The sequence below is a fragment of the Priapulus caudatus genome, unplaced genomic scaffold (genome assembly GCF_000485595.1).
Source record: "Priapulus caudatus unplaced genomic scaffold, Priapulus_caudatus-5.0.1 Scaffold292, whole genome shotgun sequence".
In the NCBI taxonomy this organism is placed as follows: Eukaryota; Metazoa; Priapulida; class Priapulimorpha; order Priapulimorphida; family Priapulidae; genus Priapulus; species Priapulus caudatus.
In genome coordinates this window covers 143,675-165,197 of record NW_014577353.1, presented here as the reverse complement: position 1 = coordinate 165,197, position 21,523 = coordinate 143,675, and the positions used below count along the sequence as shown (strand labels likewise).

Sequence of the window (21,523 nt, the reverse complement as noted above, 5' to 3'; positions counted from 1 at the left end):
TAGGCCTACACATGTATGTGAAGTACAGGTACCGAGTTTAAAAATTATCCAAACAAGAAGGTTACTATTACATTCAAATCTGTTGGTATGTTGAAAGAAGAACAAACAAGGCAGATCAAGTGAACCACCTTTCTTGCAGGGCCCAACACATCGGTTATGAAGTTCACTGCTTTACACCTTCAGAGTATCAATAATAAAAATGATTCATTCAAGTCTGCTGATCGATGGTTGAAGTCAGCAAACCTTGCTATTTTGACACTCCTAGCCTAACACTAACACTGGCACAACTTCTTACCCTGCAGGCCTTTAGTAGCAAAGTGTACATCAACAGGATGCGCCCAAACCGCAAAGTCTTCATTCTGTGGATTGTCCACTTGTGTTTGGCCCTCACGTAAACCTGCTAGTACTTTCCATGCTCCTCCTGCATAAGAAAAATGAAGTTCACAAGATTAAGGATACACTCAAGGTTTAGGTCGGGATTTGATATTAAGTGCTATTTTTTATAAGTTATGGTTCTTTATTTGCATAAATTTTCAAGCTGAACATACGACGTAAATTTTAGGCAGTTTTTTCATATATTTTTTCGGTTAATATGAAACTTTGAGAAAAAACCCTGAAGTGCGATTTTGCTGCATATTGTGCTTAACTTGTGACGAAAATTTTGCTTTCACACTGTGGTAATTGACAAATATCGAAAATACCATTTTTACCATTTCTGTTGTAACATTGTTGGAAATTACATAAAAATTTTCTGCATGAGCATGATAGAGATACATCTCATCTATAAATGAAACTGGTCAATAAACGTTTACTCTTCATTAGAGCAATACCTGTGCACAAGCTTTAATGTATCCTTAACTGGCCTAACAATATGACTACAGTATTCTACTGTTTTATGATTTCAACAAAATATGGAGCTTGTCTTGAGCTGGCTAGTTGAGGAAAGGGCAGATAGTGGTGAAAAAGGCTGCATGACGAATACTGAAAACATGGAAGTATAAACGACTCACATGTGGCAACTTTCTCTATACCAAAATGGTGCAGAGCATGATTAATGTGATACCTGCATGAATTCCCCACTTGCAGAACAGACTGTGGTCTGGAAACCCACTTGCTCCAACTATCTGCCCTAATATATGTAACTCTGCCATCACAAGTGAGTCAGCATATCACCTAAACACAACAAACAAAACTTTTTTAGTGTCGATGATATCATCAGATTAACACAGCTATAAGCAATCTATTCCAATAAAAAATACTCACAGATTTCTCGCAAGTGTAATCAAAACAGAGCAGTTCTCTCAAACATATACTCTGAATCCTGAGTAAGATTACTCAACATGAACCAGAGAAATTCGTGTTGCCATGACTAACACTGGAGATTTCGATATGACAAGCACACTATGTTAAATAGAAAAAAATCACTATTTACAATAAGATAATAGCATCATATAAGATAAGATCTTATTTATGTAGTTGGGCCACAATTAAAAAAAATACTTTTTTGCCCTCACCCGACCCAGGTTGAAAAGTTTGGGTAGGTAGGTTGGCTTTTCTTTTCTTTTTTTGAGGGCGGGGGTCTTTTTACAAATTCAGCGTGGTGTCTACATGCTCGGGTGTGCTTGTGTGGAGATACCTTTTATGTTGAATGTTTCTTTTGCTTGGTACATATAATGTATTGCCTACAGATTTATATAATGTACAGTGATACAATTTGTTAAAAAAAAAGAAAAAAAAATCAATAACATTTTTTCCGCCTTTTTGGCGGGTCGGTCGGGTGAGGGCAAACAAACAATATATTTTATTATGGCCTTGTTGTTTTATTAGAATGTGTGAGTATATAATATGTATTATGTAAAAAATAGAACACACCTACACGTTTTTTATATCAGACATTCACTTTTGTTATTAGACATCAATGATATGAATGAATGAATGAAGAAATAAGAATCAATGAAAGAAATATGGGCCACCACAACACAGTACTTACTCAACTGAACCCCGATGAAGTTGTGCTTTTGAATTTCTATATTACACATTTTAGACCAGTAGTTAATCAAAGACGTGTAATTTTAATGTTGACCTAACTACTGCTCATAGGGTCTATGTACCCCAGGGTACTGCCGGAACGAACCTTTTTGATATGGTTAGGGTTAGGGTTAGGGAGTAGGCGTAGGCGACTCCCTAGACTCGTTAGTGGAGTAGGCGAGGTACGGTCCGGCATATTAGATCGTACCAGGGTACGTTCCGGCAGTACCCTGGGGGACATAGACCCTCTCAGCCTAACTACTATTTACCTAGACTACTTTGTTTATGATAAGCACATGCCTAATCTAACTGAAACGAATCCTGAAATACAAGATACAGGTTGGACCCTGGTAATACTGCATCCTCAGGATCATGTAAGTGCCTGTCTATTGAAAAATTATAACCAGTTTAAAAGGGCAGATTAATAACATCTAAAATAACAATATTAGGTACAACTAAAATGACCAATGACTTTGACACTCAACAACCTTTCAGTGATACCAAGCACACAACTGGGACACAGGCACTTGCGCTCATAGGGTCTATGTCCCCCAGGGTACTGCCGGAACGTACCCTGGGTACGGTCCGGTATACCGGAACGTACCCTTAGGGTTAGGGAGTAGGCGACTCCCTAGACTCGTTAGTGGAGTAGGCGAGGTACGGTCTGGCATATTAGATAGTACCAGGGTACGTTCCGGCATACCGGAACATACCCTGTAACCTGGGGGACATAGACCCTCTTAGCAGCACTTGCAATGTTTCAATAATAAATATCTTTTGCCTATTATTAGTATCAACTTTCTGTAAATGCCGGTCAATGCTCCTCTGCAACACAATTTCACTGCACAAACGCTGTTGTTCACAAACAACAAATATGTAGAGGTGAAAAACAACAAATGTCCTTTGTTGTTTGTGCACAACGGTATTTGTATAATGAAATTGTGTTGCAGAGAAGCATTTGAATGGCATTTACAGAAAAATTAATACTAATAATAGGCGACAGAGAGTAGAGAAACATTAAGACTGGTAGTAAATACATTTCGTATTTATTTACCATAATTTGATTATTGAAACATTCCAAGTGCCTGTGCAAGTGCAGTGCAGTGCAGTGCAAATGCAGTGCAGTGCAAATGCAGTGCAAGTGACAGTTGCGTGGGTAAACAATGTTTCTATATATCATGAGAAAAGGTGGCGCCACTGAGCAGCAGCTCTACAAATTTTAAGCTTGACAATGTGCCAGGGCTTACTGTTCATTACTGGGATCCAGCCTATATTTCAATAATTTTGATAATATTGTCAAATAATCAAACAGTCTCGGTCAGTTGTGCGCACGTTTGAAAACTAAATGTGTGCAACTTTGCTACAGCAGAATAAATAGCAGTGTCACCAGTATTATAATCAAACAATCATCGACAGTTTTGAAACTAGTAGGTCTCAGGGGAGAGATAGTGATCCGCTAGATCATGGCGCATTATTAGTGTGTTGTGGACATAGAAATCAGTTAACCATAACCCTAACCCTAACCCTAATTCTAAAATAAAACAAAATTAGCCAAAAATAATAAAATTAAATAAGAGACCAAATTAGCCAATCAGAGCCGTCCCCTAGCGGATCACTATCTCTCCCTTGTGCAAAATTTTTTTGACACAGTTAAAAACACATTTAACAACAAATTTTATGCAGCAATATTTATGGTAAGCACTTATTTCCATCCCTCAAACCGCCCTAGTTCCGGTGTGCATGTCCCACCGCCGCGGCGCATTAGGCGTTAGGCGTTTAGGGTTAGGTTAGGTTAGGATTAGGGTTAGGGTTAGTGTTGGGATTAGGGTTAGGGTTAAGGTTAGGGTTAGGAAAAAAACTGTTGTGGAAAAAAAATTCGCGCCGCGGCGGTGGAACCTGCAGACCGGAAGGGCGGTTTGAGGGATGGAAATAAGTGCTTACCAATATTTATACTGTGAATATGCAATCAACCAACAGTAATGCTTCCATTAAATTAGTTAAGTAATTTGAAACTATTTCAAACAACTAACTGTTTAGGTTTGCTGGAAAAATGTTATGAAAGTAGCAATACAAATGAGTTGTAGTAAATTTGTACAATATAGATGGGCTCACAGTAGGTATATCTATGCATTTTGCTGTGAGAACACGCCGTGTTAAAGGGCCACGTCTCACTGCACACGTACGTGGGCAGTCAAAGCACTCTGAAAGCTCATATACATTTATCAAGAGATAATAATACCTTAGGTATTATTAGCTCTTGCATTTATATATGGAGAAATAAGCATGTACAGAGGTGGCATCTGGTGTTAACTATAGAATAACATTGAAAATTAAAATTCAAAGAAATTTTGTGTAAAACCTAGTGTATCCTTAGGTATTGCAAGGTTTAAGGGCAAAACAGCACATTTTTTGGCATTTTACATTGCTTATTGACTTAATTAGTCATATCATCTACATTTCTCAACCAATTACTTTGATATTTCACATGAGGTAAGGTCCTAACAAAGGTAAGTGGTAGGCATAATTTGACCTCTCGGGGACCCTACTGTGATGACATGTGACATCATCAAATAAATTAAATAAATATCTTAGTTACTTATAGTACCAGTACTACCAGTACATATATCTACATCTATATTGAAACAGTATTGTGTCTGCATATGCTATTGAACTTGTGTAACTATAATGATAATAATGTGGTTATAAATTAACTTTGAGTTGCTCACATTACTTTCTAATTTTATAATTACCACTTTATAATCTACTATATAGTATAACTAGTATAACTGTAGTAAAGCGATTAGTTGTGCTCTAGCCGTCAATACTGGTTAAAATTTGCTGGCTTGTGCAACTCGTGCTGACTAAGGTAAGTTACCTTTGAATCAATACATAAGCGACAGTGCACACAGCAAGTTTTATTTAGAAAAGACAATGCACATTATACTCAGTGCCAAGTTGACTGTTTTTGCATTGTGCCAATAGCCAGAAAAGGGTGGTTGGTAGTAGTCCTGTTTCATTACACAACAGATCATTATGAAAACGATTGCAAGTTATTGTCAATAGACTCAATACCCTATATTGTTACAAGGTATTGCAAGTCATTGCCAATACCCTATTTTGTTACAAACTATTGCAAGTCATTTTCAATACCCTATATTGTTACAAGTTATTGCAAGTCATTGCCAATACCCTATATTGTTACAATTTATGTGAACGTTCTTTCTAACAATGCATTTATTGAATGTAATTTCCCATGAAAGGATAAAAATGCGCTTATTTCGTGAGTATGAAACAACATAATTTTGTTCATGAATGCAGCATTCTATTACCCTATTTCTGACCTTTAAAACAAGCCCAAGATTGCTTTTCTGTGCTTGCATATATTGGGATGTTTAAATCAAAGGCGACTACTCGCAAAAATATTGTGTGCCATTTTTGTGGTAGTTTGCCGATGTGGTGTGTTGAACATAACCCACCCACTCTCAACACAAAATGCTAAGAATAGATTGTATCACTATCTTTTTGCAGGGTTTCTTATACATAAGAGGCACAGTGGCGCACCGCCGTTGTCAAATTTAACATCGCCGTTGTGAAAATGTTCCTGTATTTACTGATAAGTACATCATGTATCTATATACCTATAAGTATCTCGATACATCCTGTATTTGAATCCACCATGCACATTTTTTCCCAAACTGGCCATTACCTCCTTTGTCTAATTTTCCCTCAGAAGAAACCCTGTTTAGTAGTTAATGATTATACTTAAATAGATTATTATTTGTGAGTTTTGCTCAAATTCGCCCCGTGACATCATCAAACTGCTATTGCTGCCAAGTATACACTGTGCTGTCTTGTTGTTTATTGTTCAATGTCCCGAAAATACCTGCTTCAAATCTAAACATTCACAGGAACTTGCAATATTTCAATAATAAAATGATGGTAAATAAACACAAAATGTATTTACTACAAAAGTCTTAATGTTTCTCTAATCTCTTTCACCTATTTAATATAGTAATACTAATAGTTTCCTGTAAATGCCGCTGAGAGGGTCTATGTCCCCCGGGGTACTGCCGGAACGTACCCTGGGTACGGTCCGGTATACCGGAACGTACCCTGGTACTATCTAATATGCCGGCGCGTACCTCGCCTACTACTCATAGACGAGTCTAGGAGTCGCCTACGCCTACTCCTAACCCTAACCCGAAACGAGCCCTAACCCATGCCTAACCCTGACCATACCCTCACCAATAAGTGACCAGGGTACGTTCCGGTATACCAGACTGTAGCCAGGGTACGTTCCGGCAGTACCCTGGGGGACATAGACCCTATGAGCGTAAATGCCCTTCAAATGCTCCTCTGTAACACACGTTCACCACAGGAACACCACTGCGCACAGACAACAAAAATATAGAGTGCCAAATTTGCACAATGCTCACTTCGTTTCACACCATCACAGCACAAATAAACAACAAACCGCCTCCATTTTGGTATCTACTTTTGCTGTGATGGTGTGAAATTAAGACAGTGTTGTGCAAACTTGGCACCAACGCTTTCCCATCTGCTCTATATTTTTGTACTTTGGACATAATTGTACTGTAGTTTGGACATAGTGGCGTTCGTGTTTATTTACCATCACTTTATTATTGAAACGTTCCAAGTGCCTGTGGCTGTGTAAACGTTAGTCGTTACATCAACAACTAACATTAAGTTTAACAATACGCTCGTTAACAATACCAACAATAACTTGAATAAGTTGGACAACAATAATAATTAATAATAATATATATTCGAACATAATTTATTAATTAATTCAGGGAAAATGTGATGCTGGCATGAAATAATCTTTTTCAAAAAAAACTACACACATGTGAAAGTTAAGATGAAACTTGAACATGAGAACAATATATTCATGTATATACTTTTCTTCTACTTGAACTAAACACCTGCTGAAATCAACAAACTCTTCTTAGCGGCGCCATCACCTCGGCCACTTGGCGCCACCTAGGTTAAATGTATAATATCTTTTTAATTCCGATAATAATATGAAATACACCAAAAAACACATTTTTTCATACTTTCTAAATTTCAGTTATTATTCGTAAGATTTAAACATTTTTGTTTTAACTAGATTTAAACATTTGTTGTTATATCAAGGTCGCAACATCACCACGTTCGAAAAACCACCGGCGTGATAGATCGGCCCAGGGTTTCGCTCGTTCTCCGTATTCGCCGTCGTTGAGGAGCGTTGGATGTTTTTGCTTTTTGCTCCTGGGTAAATCTCGGTTGCAATGGCTGCTTCACCTCTGTCAGATCACGACAAGAGAAAGCAAATTAGTGTGCGCGGAATTGCACAAGTAGAGAATGTAGCTGGCGTAAAGAAGACCTTTAACCGACACCTTCACTACACTCTGGTCAAAGACAGAAATGTTGCCACTCCTCGCGACTATTTTTTCGCGCTTGCCTATACGGTGAGAGATCATTTGGTTGGACGATGGATCCGCACCCAGCAATACTACTACGAGAAGGACCCAAAGGTACTGTCGATGCAAAACACTTACCTTTAATTAGAGACCCACTATTTGAGTCGCCAGCAGGCCTTGTGAAGTTATGTAATCACTGTTGAGAGTTGCGCGCCGATAGTTTTGCAGTCGCGTTTTGTTGCTGCCAAATGACTTTGAAACTGAATTGTGACTGCTTTAAACTCCCAAAAGAGTTTACATCGAGCTACCGACGGAATTCTCGGTGTTGACTTCTGCCCAGTGTGTATTAATTCATTATTCACTGGTTCATCACCCTGGTTCATCAGTTCTGATATAAAGTGCAAAACCAAACTGTACCAATAAAGCGTATTAAAGGGTTGCTACATGCTTCAAGTGCATAACCTTAGTTGCATGAGCATTGGCATTTGAATCACTGCCATAAAACTATAAAAAAAACTCTGCTATAACCTCTTAACATTTACTTATACTTTTTTATTTCTTTTTAATTAAAGTGATTTATTTATTAGGTATTCTTCAAGTTTGTCAACCATGGATTGTTAACCATAAGTTTTAACGCTACTTGCCACTAAGGCTAGCAGCACACTTCACCATTTTCGTTGCTCGTACAGGCAATTTTCGTGGTCGGTAATTTTTGTGGCCGTTGCCGCGTCACAGCACACTTCACCACAAGTTGCCACCACGAGCAATTTTCGTGGTGAGAAATCAAACCGGTTTGATTCTCGGCAACTCGTGGTCACCACTAAATTTCCGTGGCGAGTGGTCGTTGCCGGCCCCCGCACACTTGACCATTTTTGTGGCGACCACGAAAATTGCCTGTACGAGCAACGAAAATGGTGAAGTGTGCTGCCCGCTTAAGGCTCATAGGGTCTAGATGTCCCCCAGGGTACTGCCGCAACGTACCCTGGATACCCTGGTAACTATCTAGCTGATATGGTTAGGGTTTGGGTTAGGGTTAGGGAGTAGGCGTAGGCGACTCCCTAGACTCGTTATTGGAGTAGGCGAGGTACGGTCTGGCATATTAGATAGTAGTATTTAGTACCAGGGTACGTTCCAGTATACCGGACCGTACCCAGGGTACGTTCCGGCAGTACCCTGGGGGACATAGACCCTATCAGCACCACTAAGCATAGCCATAGGTACCATTCTAATTTCTAGTCTATTTTACATTCCGCTTTGCAGAACCGAGTAGGAGACTGATCATGGGATTTGTCATTTGTTTTGAGAACTAATTTTCTGTCTAGTGGTCTGATCATAATTCGAGTGGTTTCTTCCTGTGTGTGACCTAATTCAGGGAAAAAATTAAAATTTATTTTTCGGGGGCTATTTTTCAAGCTCGCGTGCATGAAAATAGCACTCTAAAATTTGGTTTGCATTGAACTCTATGCAAATTTACGGGGGCTCTTTTTGGCATTTCCGGGGCTCTTTTTGGCATTTCGGGGGCTAAATCGCCCCGAGCCCCCGTGTATTTTTTTCACTGCTGCTAATTGTGACTTTCAAGTGAGGTGTTATTGCACTATAAGATTTCTCATGAATTAGTTAGTCAGCGAATATAGTTGTGTATTTATGTGCACAATCCTACACAATGCCACAGTGCAGTTTTGAAGTACTTTTTGCAATTTCTACTAAAATCTACAGTGTTGTTTTGTCTATTTGGTTAACATTGTCTCTCTGTTAGTAATATGGGCCATTGAACTTTAGGGACTAAAAATTATGTGGTTAAAAACACATACATGTATGCCCATACGTGTAAGTGTTAGATTTAATGTTTTATTTTGGCCAGTGCTGAGGCCATAGCCATAGGTACGACCTATAGTAAAAATGGTGAAATGTTGATGCTGGAAAAAATAAAACATGTATTGTTGTAGGTAGTAATACATATGCAGGGTGCGAAATTAATGCAAGTCATACGCCATGATTTACTGTCGGACTCCCTGATTTGACATATGCAAGAGTCTGTGTGACTCCCTGAAAATATACTAACTAGTTCGTTCCAGAGCATGGCCTCACGGAATTACCGTTTTTTTTCAGCAAATGTTTAAAGAAAGATCTATCTGGGTTAATTGTTACTCAACCGTGAAGATTGAAAACGTACAGCTGACGTTTCGCCTCCTCGTTTCGTTTTGACGGCAGGGAGTCTGTTGTTAAAAAGTTAATTTCTACTCCTGTATGTGGTTATATAATATGCATGTTAGTTGGTAACAGCTATAGTATTAGACACAAATGACAGCTTATAGTAATGCTAAACTATACTTCCTGACTTTGTAGCAGGTTGTCGATTTCCAATACAGTTCTTGGTAAGTCGATATGTGCTTCTGTGAACAGAATATTATAAATAGAAATAGTCAGTTGGAGTAGAACACAGAAATAGAAATTCGGATTGAGCTGGCTTGTACATGTATGGAAGTTGCAATTTAGAAGTACCAGAATCTGAAGAATTGTATTTTTAAATACTTGTTGCAGTTCCGTCTGATCACATACATACATACGTGCAGGTGTGTATGGGAAGAAACCTTGAGTTCTATGAAACAGCCATGTGCTGAAATTACATTTAGCGCATTAGCAGTTACGGTAATGCTTTTGCATTTAGTCATTCATCAACCTGCTATTTGCTATCTGTTTATAAATTATAGTCTGGCAGAATTAGTTGGGATTAATAGTTATTTTGGAGACTTACAATCGCAATATGAAATTGTCATGCATTTCCAATTTGCAATCCATCTGATACCTTGCACTTAGTTCTATTACCTTGAGCATGATATTCGCACCCACATAATTTGTGAAAATTTGGTCTACGTTTGGTTATTCTTTCAATGAAAATACAATAAAAAAAATTGAAATAAAACTGCGTAACAGAATCCCCGATAAGGTCTGCCAAATATGATGTACACTATAATCTCTCTAGTACCGTGATCAATTTATAGTAAGTACTTCAACTTGCCTGCCAGTTAATTAACAAGATTTTGTCAAACTGCAACTTAACTAGTGCATTTTGAACATGAGTTAGATTTGTGATTTTAATAGACTGAGCTCCTTTTAAAGAAAATTTAAATGTAACTATGGTTGGGTTATATTGATCAGGCTTATATCCCATCATGTTCATGTTGGTTGCCTCTGATTGAATAATTCCTCTAGGCATATTACCAAATTCACACGCACTAAACCTCGTCTTAGACTTTCGTGAAGCCCTTGGATAACTTATCATCCCTGCACCGCCTGTTTCTTGACTCGTAGGCACATATTAAAAAAGCAACAGTTTATAAGTTGTTGTGTAATTGCGTAATGTGCATCTGTCTGACTTTAACCTGTTGTGTATATCACATAGCCTTACTTAGGTTACTTTATACTATAGCTGATTTTAGAATTAGGATTAGCTAATATAAATGATTACTTACATTCATGCGAGCGGATATATTATGTAGAGTTTATCAGTCTGTATCATTACAGATACAGTACTTGCATTACAATTCTAGGACGTTACAACTTACAGTGGTAGCCCCAGTCCTGGACATATATACATAGTATTCACCATATATGTAACTTTTAAAAACTGTTAAACATTGCTCTACATGTTCAATTCTAGCTCATTTTACATTGAGCTTTGCAGAACCGTCTAGAAAAACGTGGGTTTTTTATTTGTTTTAAGAACTGGTTTTCTGTCTAGTGGCCTGGGCCTTGGATCCTTCCTAGTGTGTGACCTAAATGTGACATCAAGTCCGGTGTCATTGCTCTATAAGATTTAACATTAGTTAGTTAGGGAATATTATAGTTGTGTATTGTTGTGCACAATCCTACAATGCCGCAGTGCAGTGTTGAAATTGTAGGGGTAATTTTGCGATTGGGCCAAAACAAAATATGTGTGGTTACCATTACATGCCGGAAAAAAATAGGGTAGGTAGGTAGGGAAAACGTTTTATTTTCTTGAAATATTTTATTTACGAACCATGTCCGAAGGATGTGCGTTGTGCCTTTTGAAGCAGGAACTGGAAAAAATGTTAATTAAAATTTTTTAATTTTTTTTAATTTTTAATTTTTAAAACTGAATAAAATGTTTAGGGTCGCTGGGAATAAATAGGGTCATCGGGAAACCGTAACCACACCTATATTTTGTTTTGGCCTTGTGCAACTATCAAGTGTAAAGCAGCATGCTGAATAACGTACAGCTCTTCTTAGTAGTACTAGTAGCTTTAGAAAGGATTAGCTTTGTTTGCATCATTGCATGGAGACTGAAATAGCCCTGCACATCTTCCTGAATTCCTCACAACCCTTTTAAGTACTTGCCCCTTCTAACTTCGCATTGCAAAAATCCATTGTATGAAAGAGTTGTTTCATGTTGGACTAAATATATATGAGGATACACCTTGTTTTAAAAAGACACGCATACTATGCTTTTTATGCTTGAAGGAACTGGCATGGAAGAGGTCGCTACTTGTACTGTACAAATACCATCGTTCTGCATACTCTGTTGTTTTGCACTTTTAATTTTTTTTTGCATTTCAGCTAAATGTCAAGCAATTGTTTTGGCTTTGCAGTTTATAACACTTTACGCGTGTTGCGGTTAGAATCACTCGTGTGCATCTGCAGATGTATTCCAATGTCGGATAAATATGTTATTTTGGTTTGTAGTCTGTCTACTAGCAATCGAAATAAAGCTGTTATATATTTGTTCATGTGCAAACTGGCTATGCGTTTCTTCAAGAGTAGATAATAACACAAGAGTTACACACCCGATTCCCGCATTTTTAACCGATTTTTCTCATCAAAATTTGCCACCAATAAAGAAGCAAGTGTATACGTTCCTCAGCTTATTATGACCACTAATCACTCACCTTTTATGACCACTAATCACTCACCTTCGTGGTACTGATATTCGTTTACATATATTTGCTAGCGTATTGCTGTAAATCGTAATCTTGCACGAGCTGAATTCGCACAATTTACCGCTATTGTGTAGAGGTGTTGAGCCAAAATTTGAAGCTATAGTGGCACCAATATTTAGCAACGGACTGTTTCCAAATCATTCGTGCCCCGATAGGGTTGAGAGACAATCTAAATTTCGAATTTTGATCTCGTGAGGAACCGCCATTATATTATTATACATTATTATATTATTATATCTTACATTTAAGTAATAATACAATAATAACAATATTTGCTGTAGTAGTTTGCAGTAACTTGAGTAAGTATCACATTACGCACGCGCAGGTAATCAAGTACATTAAACCCCTATCGGGGCACGAATGATTTGGAAACAGTTCGTTGCTAAATATTGGCACCACTATAGCTTCAAATTTTGGCTCAACACCTCTACACAATAGCGGTAAATTGTGCGAATTCAGCTCGTGCAAGATTACGATTTACAGTGCTCAATACGCTAGCAAATATATATATGTAAACGAATGTCAGTACCACGAAGGTGTGTGATTAGTTGTCATAATACGCTGAGGAACGTATGTACACTTGCTTCTTTATTGGTGGCAAATTTTGATGAGAAAAATCGGTTAAAAATGCAGGAATCGGGTGTGTAACTCTTGTGTTATTATCTACTCTTGGTTTCTTTCATACCCAAAAGTGGTATGTTAGCTTTACTTAGCATTCACCCCGTGTTTAATTGGCATTATCATATATTTATAGGGCTATATAAAAAGTAGTTTATAATCTGCTCGAGCATATATATATGACCTCACACTATTTGTTAACTTGTGTAAATTTTCTGATTAGAGATTTATATATGTGCTAATACCCTATATTAAACTTTATATATATAATATTTGCATGTAGTCAAGCACTAAAAGTTAACAGATTATATCAAGAGCAGATAAAGAAGGAGAGCGTACAAGGGTAAAATGCTGAAACCATGCTGCAGTATTAGTCGAATTAATAAACTTTTCCCGTTTCATTTTGACGATCCTTTGCAGTATTATTGATTAGCTGTCTTACCTTGTTCATATAAAACAAACCGCATGCCCCTACGATGCCCCTACGCTGAGATAATGAGCGGTGAAAATCTGGTATTTTCACCGAAAACCGACTCGAGATCACTGTTTACTGCGTCCGTCTCTCGAAGTGTTATTACTTCGGGAAACCTCGCGTGTTTTCGTCAATTATTGACAAATGGAATGAATGACGTCTGTTATTGATTGCCATAGTGATGACCCCCACCTGTACCCACCTCACGCCCACCTCACGCTGGATGTATAGTAAACTCTGGTAGTATTACGTGAGTCAGCGCCACTATGGCGCTACACAGCGGCGACCGGAAGCAACACACTGGAAACACTTCGAGAGACGGACGCAGTAAACACTGATCTCGAGTCGGTTTTCGGTGAAAATACCAGATTTTCCCCGCTCATTATCTCAGCGTACGCGTATGCTTGTACGCTCTCCTTCTTTATCTGCTCTTGATTATATACATGTACGATAAATGTCCAAATTTAACGTACATGCATGTATGCATGTTTTGTTACAATATTTTTGACAAGCAACATTAATTCAATATATATCCATATTGGGGCTGTTCTTGGGATAGATGCTCTAGTATAAATGGAATCTAGTTCAAGTACCACTGGCATTTTTAAACAGGTTAATTAATATATATATGCTCGAATGCATGAATGTAAATTTAGGATCTAGGTAGCCATCTGATCTTATATATTGAGGTGTCGGGAGGGGGTGCTGTTGTGTAGAATGAAATCATGTTTTAGTAAATTGGCTGCAAAATTCAGTCCTCTACACTAATAATAGGGACAATCGACTTGTTTTCTATAACAAGTTTAATACGTGTCCTTATAGAATATGGCTTGTTCTGATGCCATTGGCAATCTGCAGAAGCATCATATACTCATAGGCACGCAAAGTTCTACGAGACCTAGATAGGGTGCTAATGCTATCTGGTGCCGTATTCCTCAAATTGCAAAGATCTTTGTTGAAATGTGTTTCTCTCTATTAAAAAACAAAAATGGTGACAAATTGAGTTGAACAATTTATTAAGAGATGTTCCCTGTCACACTCAAATTAATTTACTAAATCTATCACAATGCATTTCTCGTTTCAAGACATATCATGATTAAAATAAATATACCGTATCCCACAGGTTTCGTAGAATTTGCCCAGTAGGCCCAATGGTGGAGTCAATTCACTAGTAGTAGTACAGACAGCATAAGTCACGTGAATGGACAATCTTAACCAGATGGTATGTTTCTCCATTGATTTTTATCGATAAGCACATAATATATATATAATATATGTCTCCTGAGATAATTCAGCCCATTTTCACATTCGAATCTTGAGGGCTCGACCCTACTCTTTTAGTACTGTACGATTTCTTCTACACCATCCTGACCTGTCTTGGACAGGTTACTGTCGAGGACTTTGTGATCTGCTTTTAAATGATGCAGTTATATCATGCAAGTCATATGCAATATATGGGTACTGTCAAGGTACCGTGTCTAGCATATAGTTTATCCTCTTTATTTTAACATCGTAAGATAGTAATGGCACGTGCAGTGCTGCCTAATTATGCTTCACTAACTGGTCAGTGAATGTGCCTCTAGTCATACCCTGCTACAAAAACAGTGGTAATTCTGGTATAGAAACGTTACGTGCCTGTAATTATAAGTGTTGGAACGATATTCAACGAACACTATGCATAGATGTGTAATAAGTTGCAAACTTGTATCAAACAACATAAATCATGACATTGAGCCAAAATATGAGGTGCAGGTGCTGTGAGGCATGATCGAGGATCTTGTTTGTTGTTCGCTTATGTGTCTGTTTTGTAAGTCTGAGCTTGGAGTAATTATTCTGACTGATCATCAGAATCGTCAGAATGACTGCGCCAAGGTCTGAGGTAGAAATTATTTTTGTAAAAGAGAAGAATTAAAGGCAGTACACACTCATGTTGTTTCAAACATGTCTGATTTTTAGCTCGCCTTTACATCGTCAAGATGAGCTATTACCATGGGGCGTCGTCCGTCCGTCCGTCCGTCAACATTTGGCTGTATAGCGTGGCTCGTGAGCTCGTGTAACAGGCACGTGTGTGATCGTATAGTGTGTCCAGGTTCGTCTGTACGACAGATACGTGTGCAATTGCACTTAAGCCACAAACAGTATAATTAATGCTATAACCACCGAATTGCTACGGTAACTCTATTCTTTAATAAACAGCATCGACATTGTCATAATAAACACATACAGTACATAGATGGCTATGCAACTTTGCAAGTCAACCAGTAAATACGATACAATACATATCTTATACACCAGGCACATACAGACAAGCGGCTGGTTTACAAACGCAGTACATATTTACGAGCGTGGAGTCATGCAGGTCGCAGGCAGCAGGCAGGTCCTCAGTCAGTGATGTCCAGCAGCGACGGTAGCGTGGTGATCCCCATCAGGTGAGATCAGCGGAACCTGGTGCTGACAGCGTCGGGAGCTGTCAGGCACCGTGGAACCGTGTCTGTCTTCTTGTCGAAACTGTTCGGTATAAATTTATACAACTGGAGGAATGCATGGCCTGAGCGTGGTCAAGGCCTTGTTGACGATGGTGGTGCAAGACGTGTCGTCATTTTCAACATTTTATGGGTGACTGAAGGTGAGAAGCTGTGGACGCTTCTTGAGTCTGGTGTGGGAACCGCGGCAGGTGGATTCATGTCTTCATATATCCCATAGTTCACATTTGTCGGCGGCGTTCGTTGTCTGATCTTCATCAGTCGGCATGTGACATCAAGCTGTGATATGTTTCCTCTCGGCTTTGTGTAGGTGCTAAAGTGTCACTCTGCCGTCGTGGGTGATAACTTTTACTCGTGTTCCAATGACTCAGTTTCTTGGGATATTCGTGGTGCAACTTTCACCTGTTACCTTGACTGACATTTGTCGACTAAAATAACCATGGCGTTATGCTCCGTTAAGCGACCCGTGACTATTTTGACTAAAATAACTATGACGTGATGTTGCTTAAGTTAAACGACCTGTGTCACTGGGTTTTTATACTAGGTTAATTAATTCGATATCTACGTCACTACAGCTACGGTCAACGATAACTCAAGAACCGTGTGACTCATATGTTTCAAATTGCATATAGTTGTTACTCCTATGGGAGAGGTTTGAACGTCTTATTTTGGAGCACGCCAGTCGACCTACTTTCGAGCCACGTCCACTTTTTGGCAAAAATAGAAATGGCCATTTATAAGTCAGTTCAGGTTCAACGGATTTTGCTCATTTCTAGTCTGTGCAAGAATAAGGACTGGCCCCAAAACATATCACACGTGTTTTGATATTTTTTTTAAATTATGCAAATTAGGTAGATTTTGGCAATTTCACTAGATGCATTTCAGTGTCTGCCTACGGTCAACGATAACTCAAGAACCGTTTGACCCACATGTTTCAAATTGAATACAGTTGTTACTCCTATGGGAGAGATTTGAACTCCCTATTTTGGAGCACCCCAGTCAACCTACATTTGAGCCACGCCCACTTTTTGGCAAAAATGAAAATGGCCATCTAAATTCATTCGATTTTGTTAAATTTTGGTATGTGAATGTGTAAGGCTAGCCCCAAAACAGTTGTTACTCCTATGGGAGAGATGACAACGTCCTATTACGTTTATTTCATCTAGAACTGGTCAACAACTCTACAATCATACCTATATATATACGTGTAATATTGTGTTTTAAATTCTTCGTTACAGTAATTTGACTGGAATATTTTATTGTTTTTATTTGCGCGATATTCGAAAACCAAAATGCCGATCATTTAGGCGTAGCACCATGATCTGAAACATTTATTTTCGCATCAAAACTTATGCATATATATATATCATTATCAAGAGTATATTATATAATGGGAGATATGCTATATAATGGGAGTTCTCCCATATATATACTCTTGCTTTATATATCCCCCCTCCCTCTTCTATCACACCCACGGTGAGCTACAGTACCACTTTCATTATGTGTGGTATTGTTCAATAACAAACCTGACAAAAACTAAAGGTTAAAGAGTGAATGGGGTGATAGCGCTTCACCTTTACTCTGTCTATAACAGAGGGGCGGTGTAGTGTTACACTCCGGCGTCTGCCCCTAGCTCAGCAGCTATTTATTGTGGTTATATCTGAATTTGTTGGGTTTTTGTTTTTTGGTATTTGGTATGATTGTAGGTAGTACTGCCCTTGAGTATATTTGTTGATATAGGTCTCGTTTTGATGCCATAGTAATCAACTTTAAAGTTCTCTTCCTTATCCTGTTAAAAATTTAAAGGAGCTATCTATATTTATAGGTCTATCTATTTGTGCAGTGATTAACCGCGATATGGTGTCCCCGTTACCATTCACGATACAGCTTTACAAGTTCACAGAGTACCAAATGCCCCGATATGCCAAAAATAAATCTCTACTAAACTCGGATTAATTGTCCACTCGTTGCTTTCGTCAGGTTGTCAAAATCTCAGTCGGGTGTACCATGCAGGGTTATCCCCAGGAATTACAAAAGGCATGTTGGGAAAATGGACAATTTATATCACAAATTGATAATTGGAGTCAGTTATGCATGTAATTAGCACCATGTAACAAAGATAAACTCGATGAGTTTGGAAATGTATACATGAAGCTGTCAAAAACACCATAATTGTGTTGGGATTAATTTGTTAGTACACAGCTGGAAATTAAGGCGTGCCGATTAGACAACTGTGTCATGTCCGAGTATATTAGGGATGATCGGATGTCACAAATATTCGCAGCTTTGAATGCATGTCAGACTCGACCACCTGTGGGGAACCTTACCAAGCATGTTTTCGTGTAATAAAAGCAGCAAGCTGATTTTAAAATGCCATACTACACTGCCCTATCACTACGTACAGGTCTTGTAAATTCTGATTGTGTTTCTGCAAAATGGAACATTTCTGTAAGGTCACGCACAGTTTTATTCAGTAGTTTGTATTAATTACCATATTATCGTGATACGTATTGTGTACGTATTCGCTTTTGTATCGTGGACTTAGGCGTATCATTGCAGTCCTAATAGGGCTTTTCTATCCAAACTTACGCACATGATGTATTGCAGCCATTCAACCCGATTTCAGATAAAAATGGTTGCAAAGAAATGGGCAACCACGATTTTATAATTGGGATCATTGCTGATTTCTCACCTGCCAACACAAATGACGTTTTAGCGAGAGTATCGTTTGCCATAACCATTATGGGAAGCCCCAGATAAATCAGAATATATATAATATATAATATATATATTATATATATGTCAGGCAGCGTATAATGAACAAATAATTATTATATTTTGAGGCTATATTTGTCATTATACGTCCTGCATATATATAATATATATTATATATAATATAACATATCAGACTCAGGACACCCAATAATCATTGGATAGTACCATCCCAGGAGTTTCCTGAATTCTTGTGGTTTCTCCCATACACGTCTCCTACCCTACTGTGTTGATGCTCAGCAATAGCACATTATCAGCAGGTCTGGGCATGTCTTGCATCAAATCTTTTTTGAAGTTTGAGGTATGAAATTTCTCGGTGTGATCGAAGACAACCACTGGCAGACGCATGCCAACATGGGATGATTCGGTGCATAAGCAGCAACAGCAGCAGCAGGGGGAGGAGGAGGAAGTGGCAGCGTACAGTAGTAGCTTGTGATGTTCCCTGCTTGTGTGTGGTGGGGGGGCTGAAACTGCTGTGCTGTGTGATCAATATAGAGGCTGGTAGCGTAAATGCCAGCTGAATGTGTTTGCTCTCGGGGAATATAGTTTCGCTGTTTAGTGGCAGGCAGGCAAACCTCCACTAAGGTTGTTGGTGGGGTGGGTACGTCGCACGCTTCTTGGGGAAGTAGGATATTTTCCTTTGCTAATTTTTTGCTAGTATCATGGAAAGCACCAGAGCCAGGTCAATCATTGATACGGCAAATCAATGCACACTATTTCTATTTTAAGTACAGTGTGTTTCTGTAAATATAACCATGACAGATGCGCGCGTGGAGCGTGTTTTACCAGCCGTAAATACACATACGTGATAAGTAAAGAGCAGACTTTTAAATGTAGAAACTCTTCTGTAAGTTAACTGTATTAGGCACAGGCAAAAAACATTAAAATACCGGTAGAGTTTTGTAAATTGTAACCACAGTAGCTCATTCTGGTATGCTGACCAGTGAAAGATCACAGATGTACTGTTGTCAATTATTTACTTTATACATCAGGTGGTCAAATTATTGTGTCTTGCTAATTTTTTGCAGTTATTTTGAGAAAGTGTGATATTAAAAACATAAATATATGCTGTTGTCTATTTGTTTTCCCGTAGTTTAAAATTCTTTAACCATCTTAGGAAAGTTGCTATTGGTTGGGAGTTGGTAATATGGTTTAAATGATAGTAGCTACTTTTTATTCCCAAGGTTTTTATCAAAAATGTTTTAGATGTTTCTGTAACAAGATAGATGTTTTAGAGGTTCTGTAACAAAAATGTTTAGAAGTTTAAACATGGTTTAGTGATTTAGTGTTTTAGTATCTAATGGGAACATATTGACTATTGAGTGATCGGTTGTAATTGGTATTCTGCAAATACTCATTAGTTAACACTGTAAAGAGTAAGACTGAGTGCTGATGTTACTGGTGTTGTTTATTGCAGAGAATCTACTACCTGTCCCTCGAGTATTACATGGGTCGTAGCCTGTCCAACACCATGATCAACCTGGGAATCCAGAGTGAATGTGACGAGGCAATGTACCAGGTAATTATTTTGATTGTATGATTCATGCATTTTTTATAGACTGCAAATCGCTATCAGTGGTCAACCAATAAAGGCCTTTCAGTCAAGGATCAAGGTTTTGTGTGCTGCATTTTGATTGATTAAGTGAGTTTATCGTACCTGCAAAGTACATTTTAGTTCACGAGAAGGTAGATGGCTAATGTTAAAATGACTTTCTACGCTCATGCATTGTGTTCTAATTAAAGATTTCCATGCGCACATGGTGGACTGAGAAGTATATTTCAATTTTGGGTAGTGCTTATCTTTTGTTTGCCTGGCAATTTTTTTGCATTGTTGGCTACCTTGCACTGAAACGTAATGAATGAACATAATTGGTGAGCCATGTCTATGTGTGCTAGTACTGCCTTGGCACCATGGTAAATCCAGTATTACTACATGGCATGGTGTGCACCTATTTAGTATGTTATTGGAGAAAAAATTTTGCTAAACCCAGTTGGAAGAAAAACATTAATTATATATAAACAGCATAGACCAGTGAGCTGAATCAAACAGGGTGATATATATATATTACATTTTTTAATATCATAGATGCAAAATACTTACAGTGCAAAATGTAAACCAAGTTGGTTCTGTATTTTTGATTTTTTCTTGGAATTACACAGCTTGGTCTTGACATAGAAGAGTTGGAAGACATAGAGGAGGATGCTGGCCTTGGAAACGGAGGCCTGGGCCGCCTTGCTGCCTGCTTCCTTGACTCCATGGCAACGCTGGGTCTAGCTGCGTATGGTTATGGTATTCGCTACGAGTACGGCATCTTTGCACAGAAGATCAAGGATGGTGCACAGGTAGGTGGGTCTGTGGGGAGGCGGTTTTGTGAGGAGTGTGGAGAGCATTGTGGATAGGAGGCGTGTTGAGAGGTGTGGTGTAAGGTGGTAAATAGAGATGTGGTGAGAGGTGGTGGATAGAGATGTGGTGAGAGATGGTGGATAGAGATGTAGTGAGAGGTGGTGGATAGAGATGTGATGAGGGGTGGTGGATACTCACTGGATAGAGAGGTGGTGAGGTGTGGTGAGGTGTGGTGGATAGAGATGTAGTGAGAGGTGGTGGATAGAGATGTGGTGAGGTGTGGTGAGGTGTGGTGGATAGAGATGTGATGAGGTGTGGTGGATAGAGATGTGGTGAGGTGTGGTGAGGTGTGGTGGATAGAGGTGTGGTGAGGTGTGGTGGATAGAGGTGTGGTGAGGTGTGGTGGATAGAGGTGTGGTGAGGTGTGG

General features: G+C 38.7%; 2 protein-coding genes across 4 annotated transcripts in view; one reads left to right on the top strand and one right to left on the bottom strand.

The window, feature by feature from the left end:
- The window catches only part of LOC106808654 (B9 domain-containing protein 2-like), an 8,289-nt gene extending 1,271 nt beyond the window's left edge, over nt 1-7,018 (bottom strand). The window contains exons 1-3 of one of the 2 annotated variants that reach the window (XM_014811461.1): nt 6,948-7,018; nt 1,064-1,173; nt 296-421 (exon numbers count right to left, since the gene is read on the bottom strand). In XM_014811461.1, coding sequence (XP_014666947.1) covers nt 296-421; nt 1,064-1,151 — 214 coding nt within the window. In that variant the 5' untranslated portion in view covers nt 1,152-1,173; nt 6,948-7,018. Of the gene's footprint in view, nt 1-295; nt 422-1,063; nt 1,174-6,893 lie in introns of both variants that reach the window. The other variant, XM_014811462.1, reaches the window with a different exon arrangement.
- Nucleotides 7,019-7,208: 190 nt separating this feature from the next.
- LOC106808651 (glycogen phosphorylase-like) overlaps nt 7,209-21,523 on the top strand; it is a 41,792-nt gene continuing 27,477 nt past the window's right edge. For both annotated transcript variants that reach the window (XM_014811457.1, XM_014811458.1), the window contains exons 1-3: nt 7,209-7,562; nt 20,169-20,270; nt 20,912-21,094. In XM_014811457.1, the coding sequence (XP_014666943.1) occupies nt 7,317-7,562; nt 20,169-20,270; nt 20,912-21,094 (531 nt within the window). In that variant the 5' untranslated portion in view covers nt 7,209-7,316. The remainder of the gene's footprint in view (nt 7,563-20,168; nt 20,271-20,911; nt 21,095-21,523) is intronic.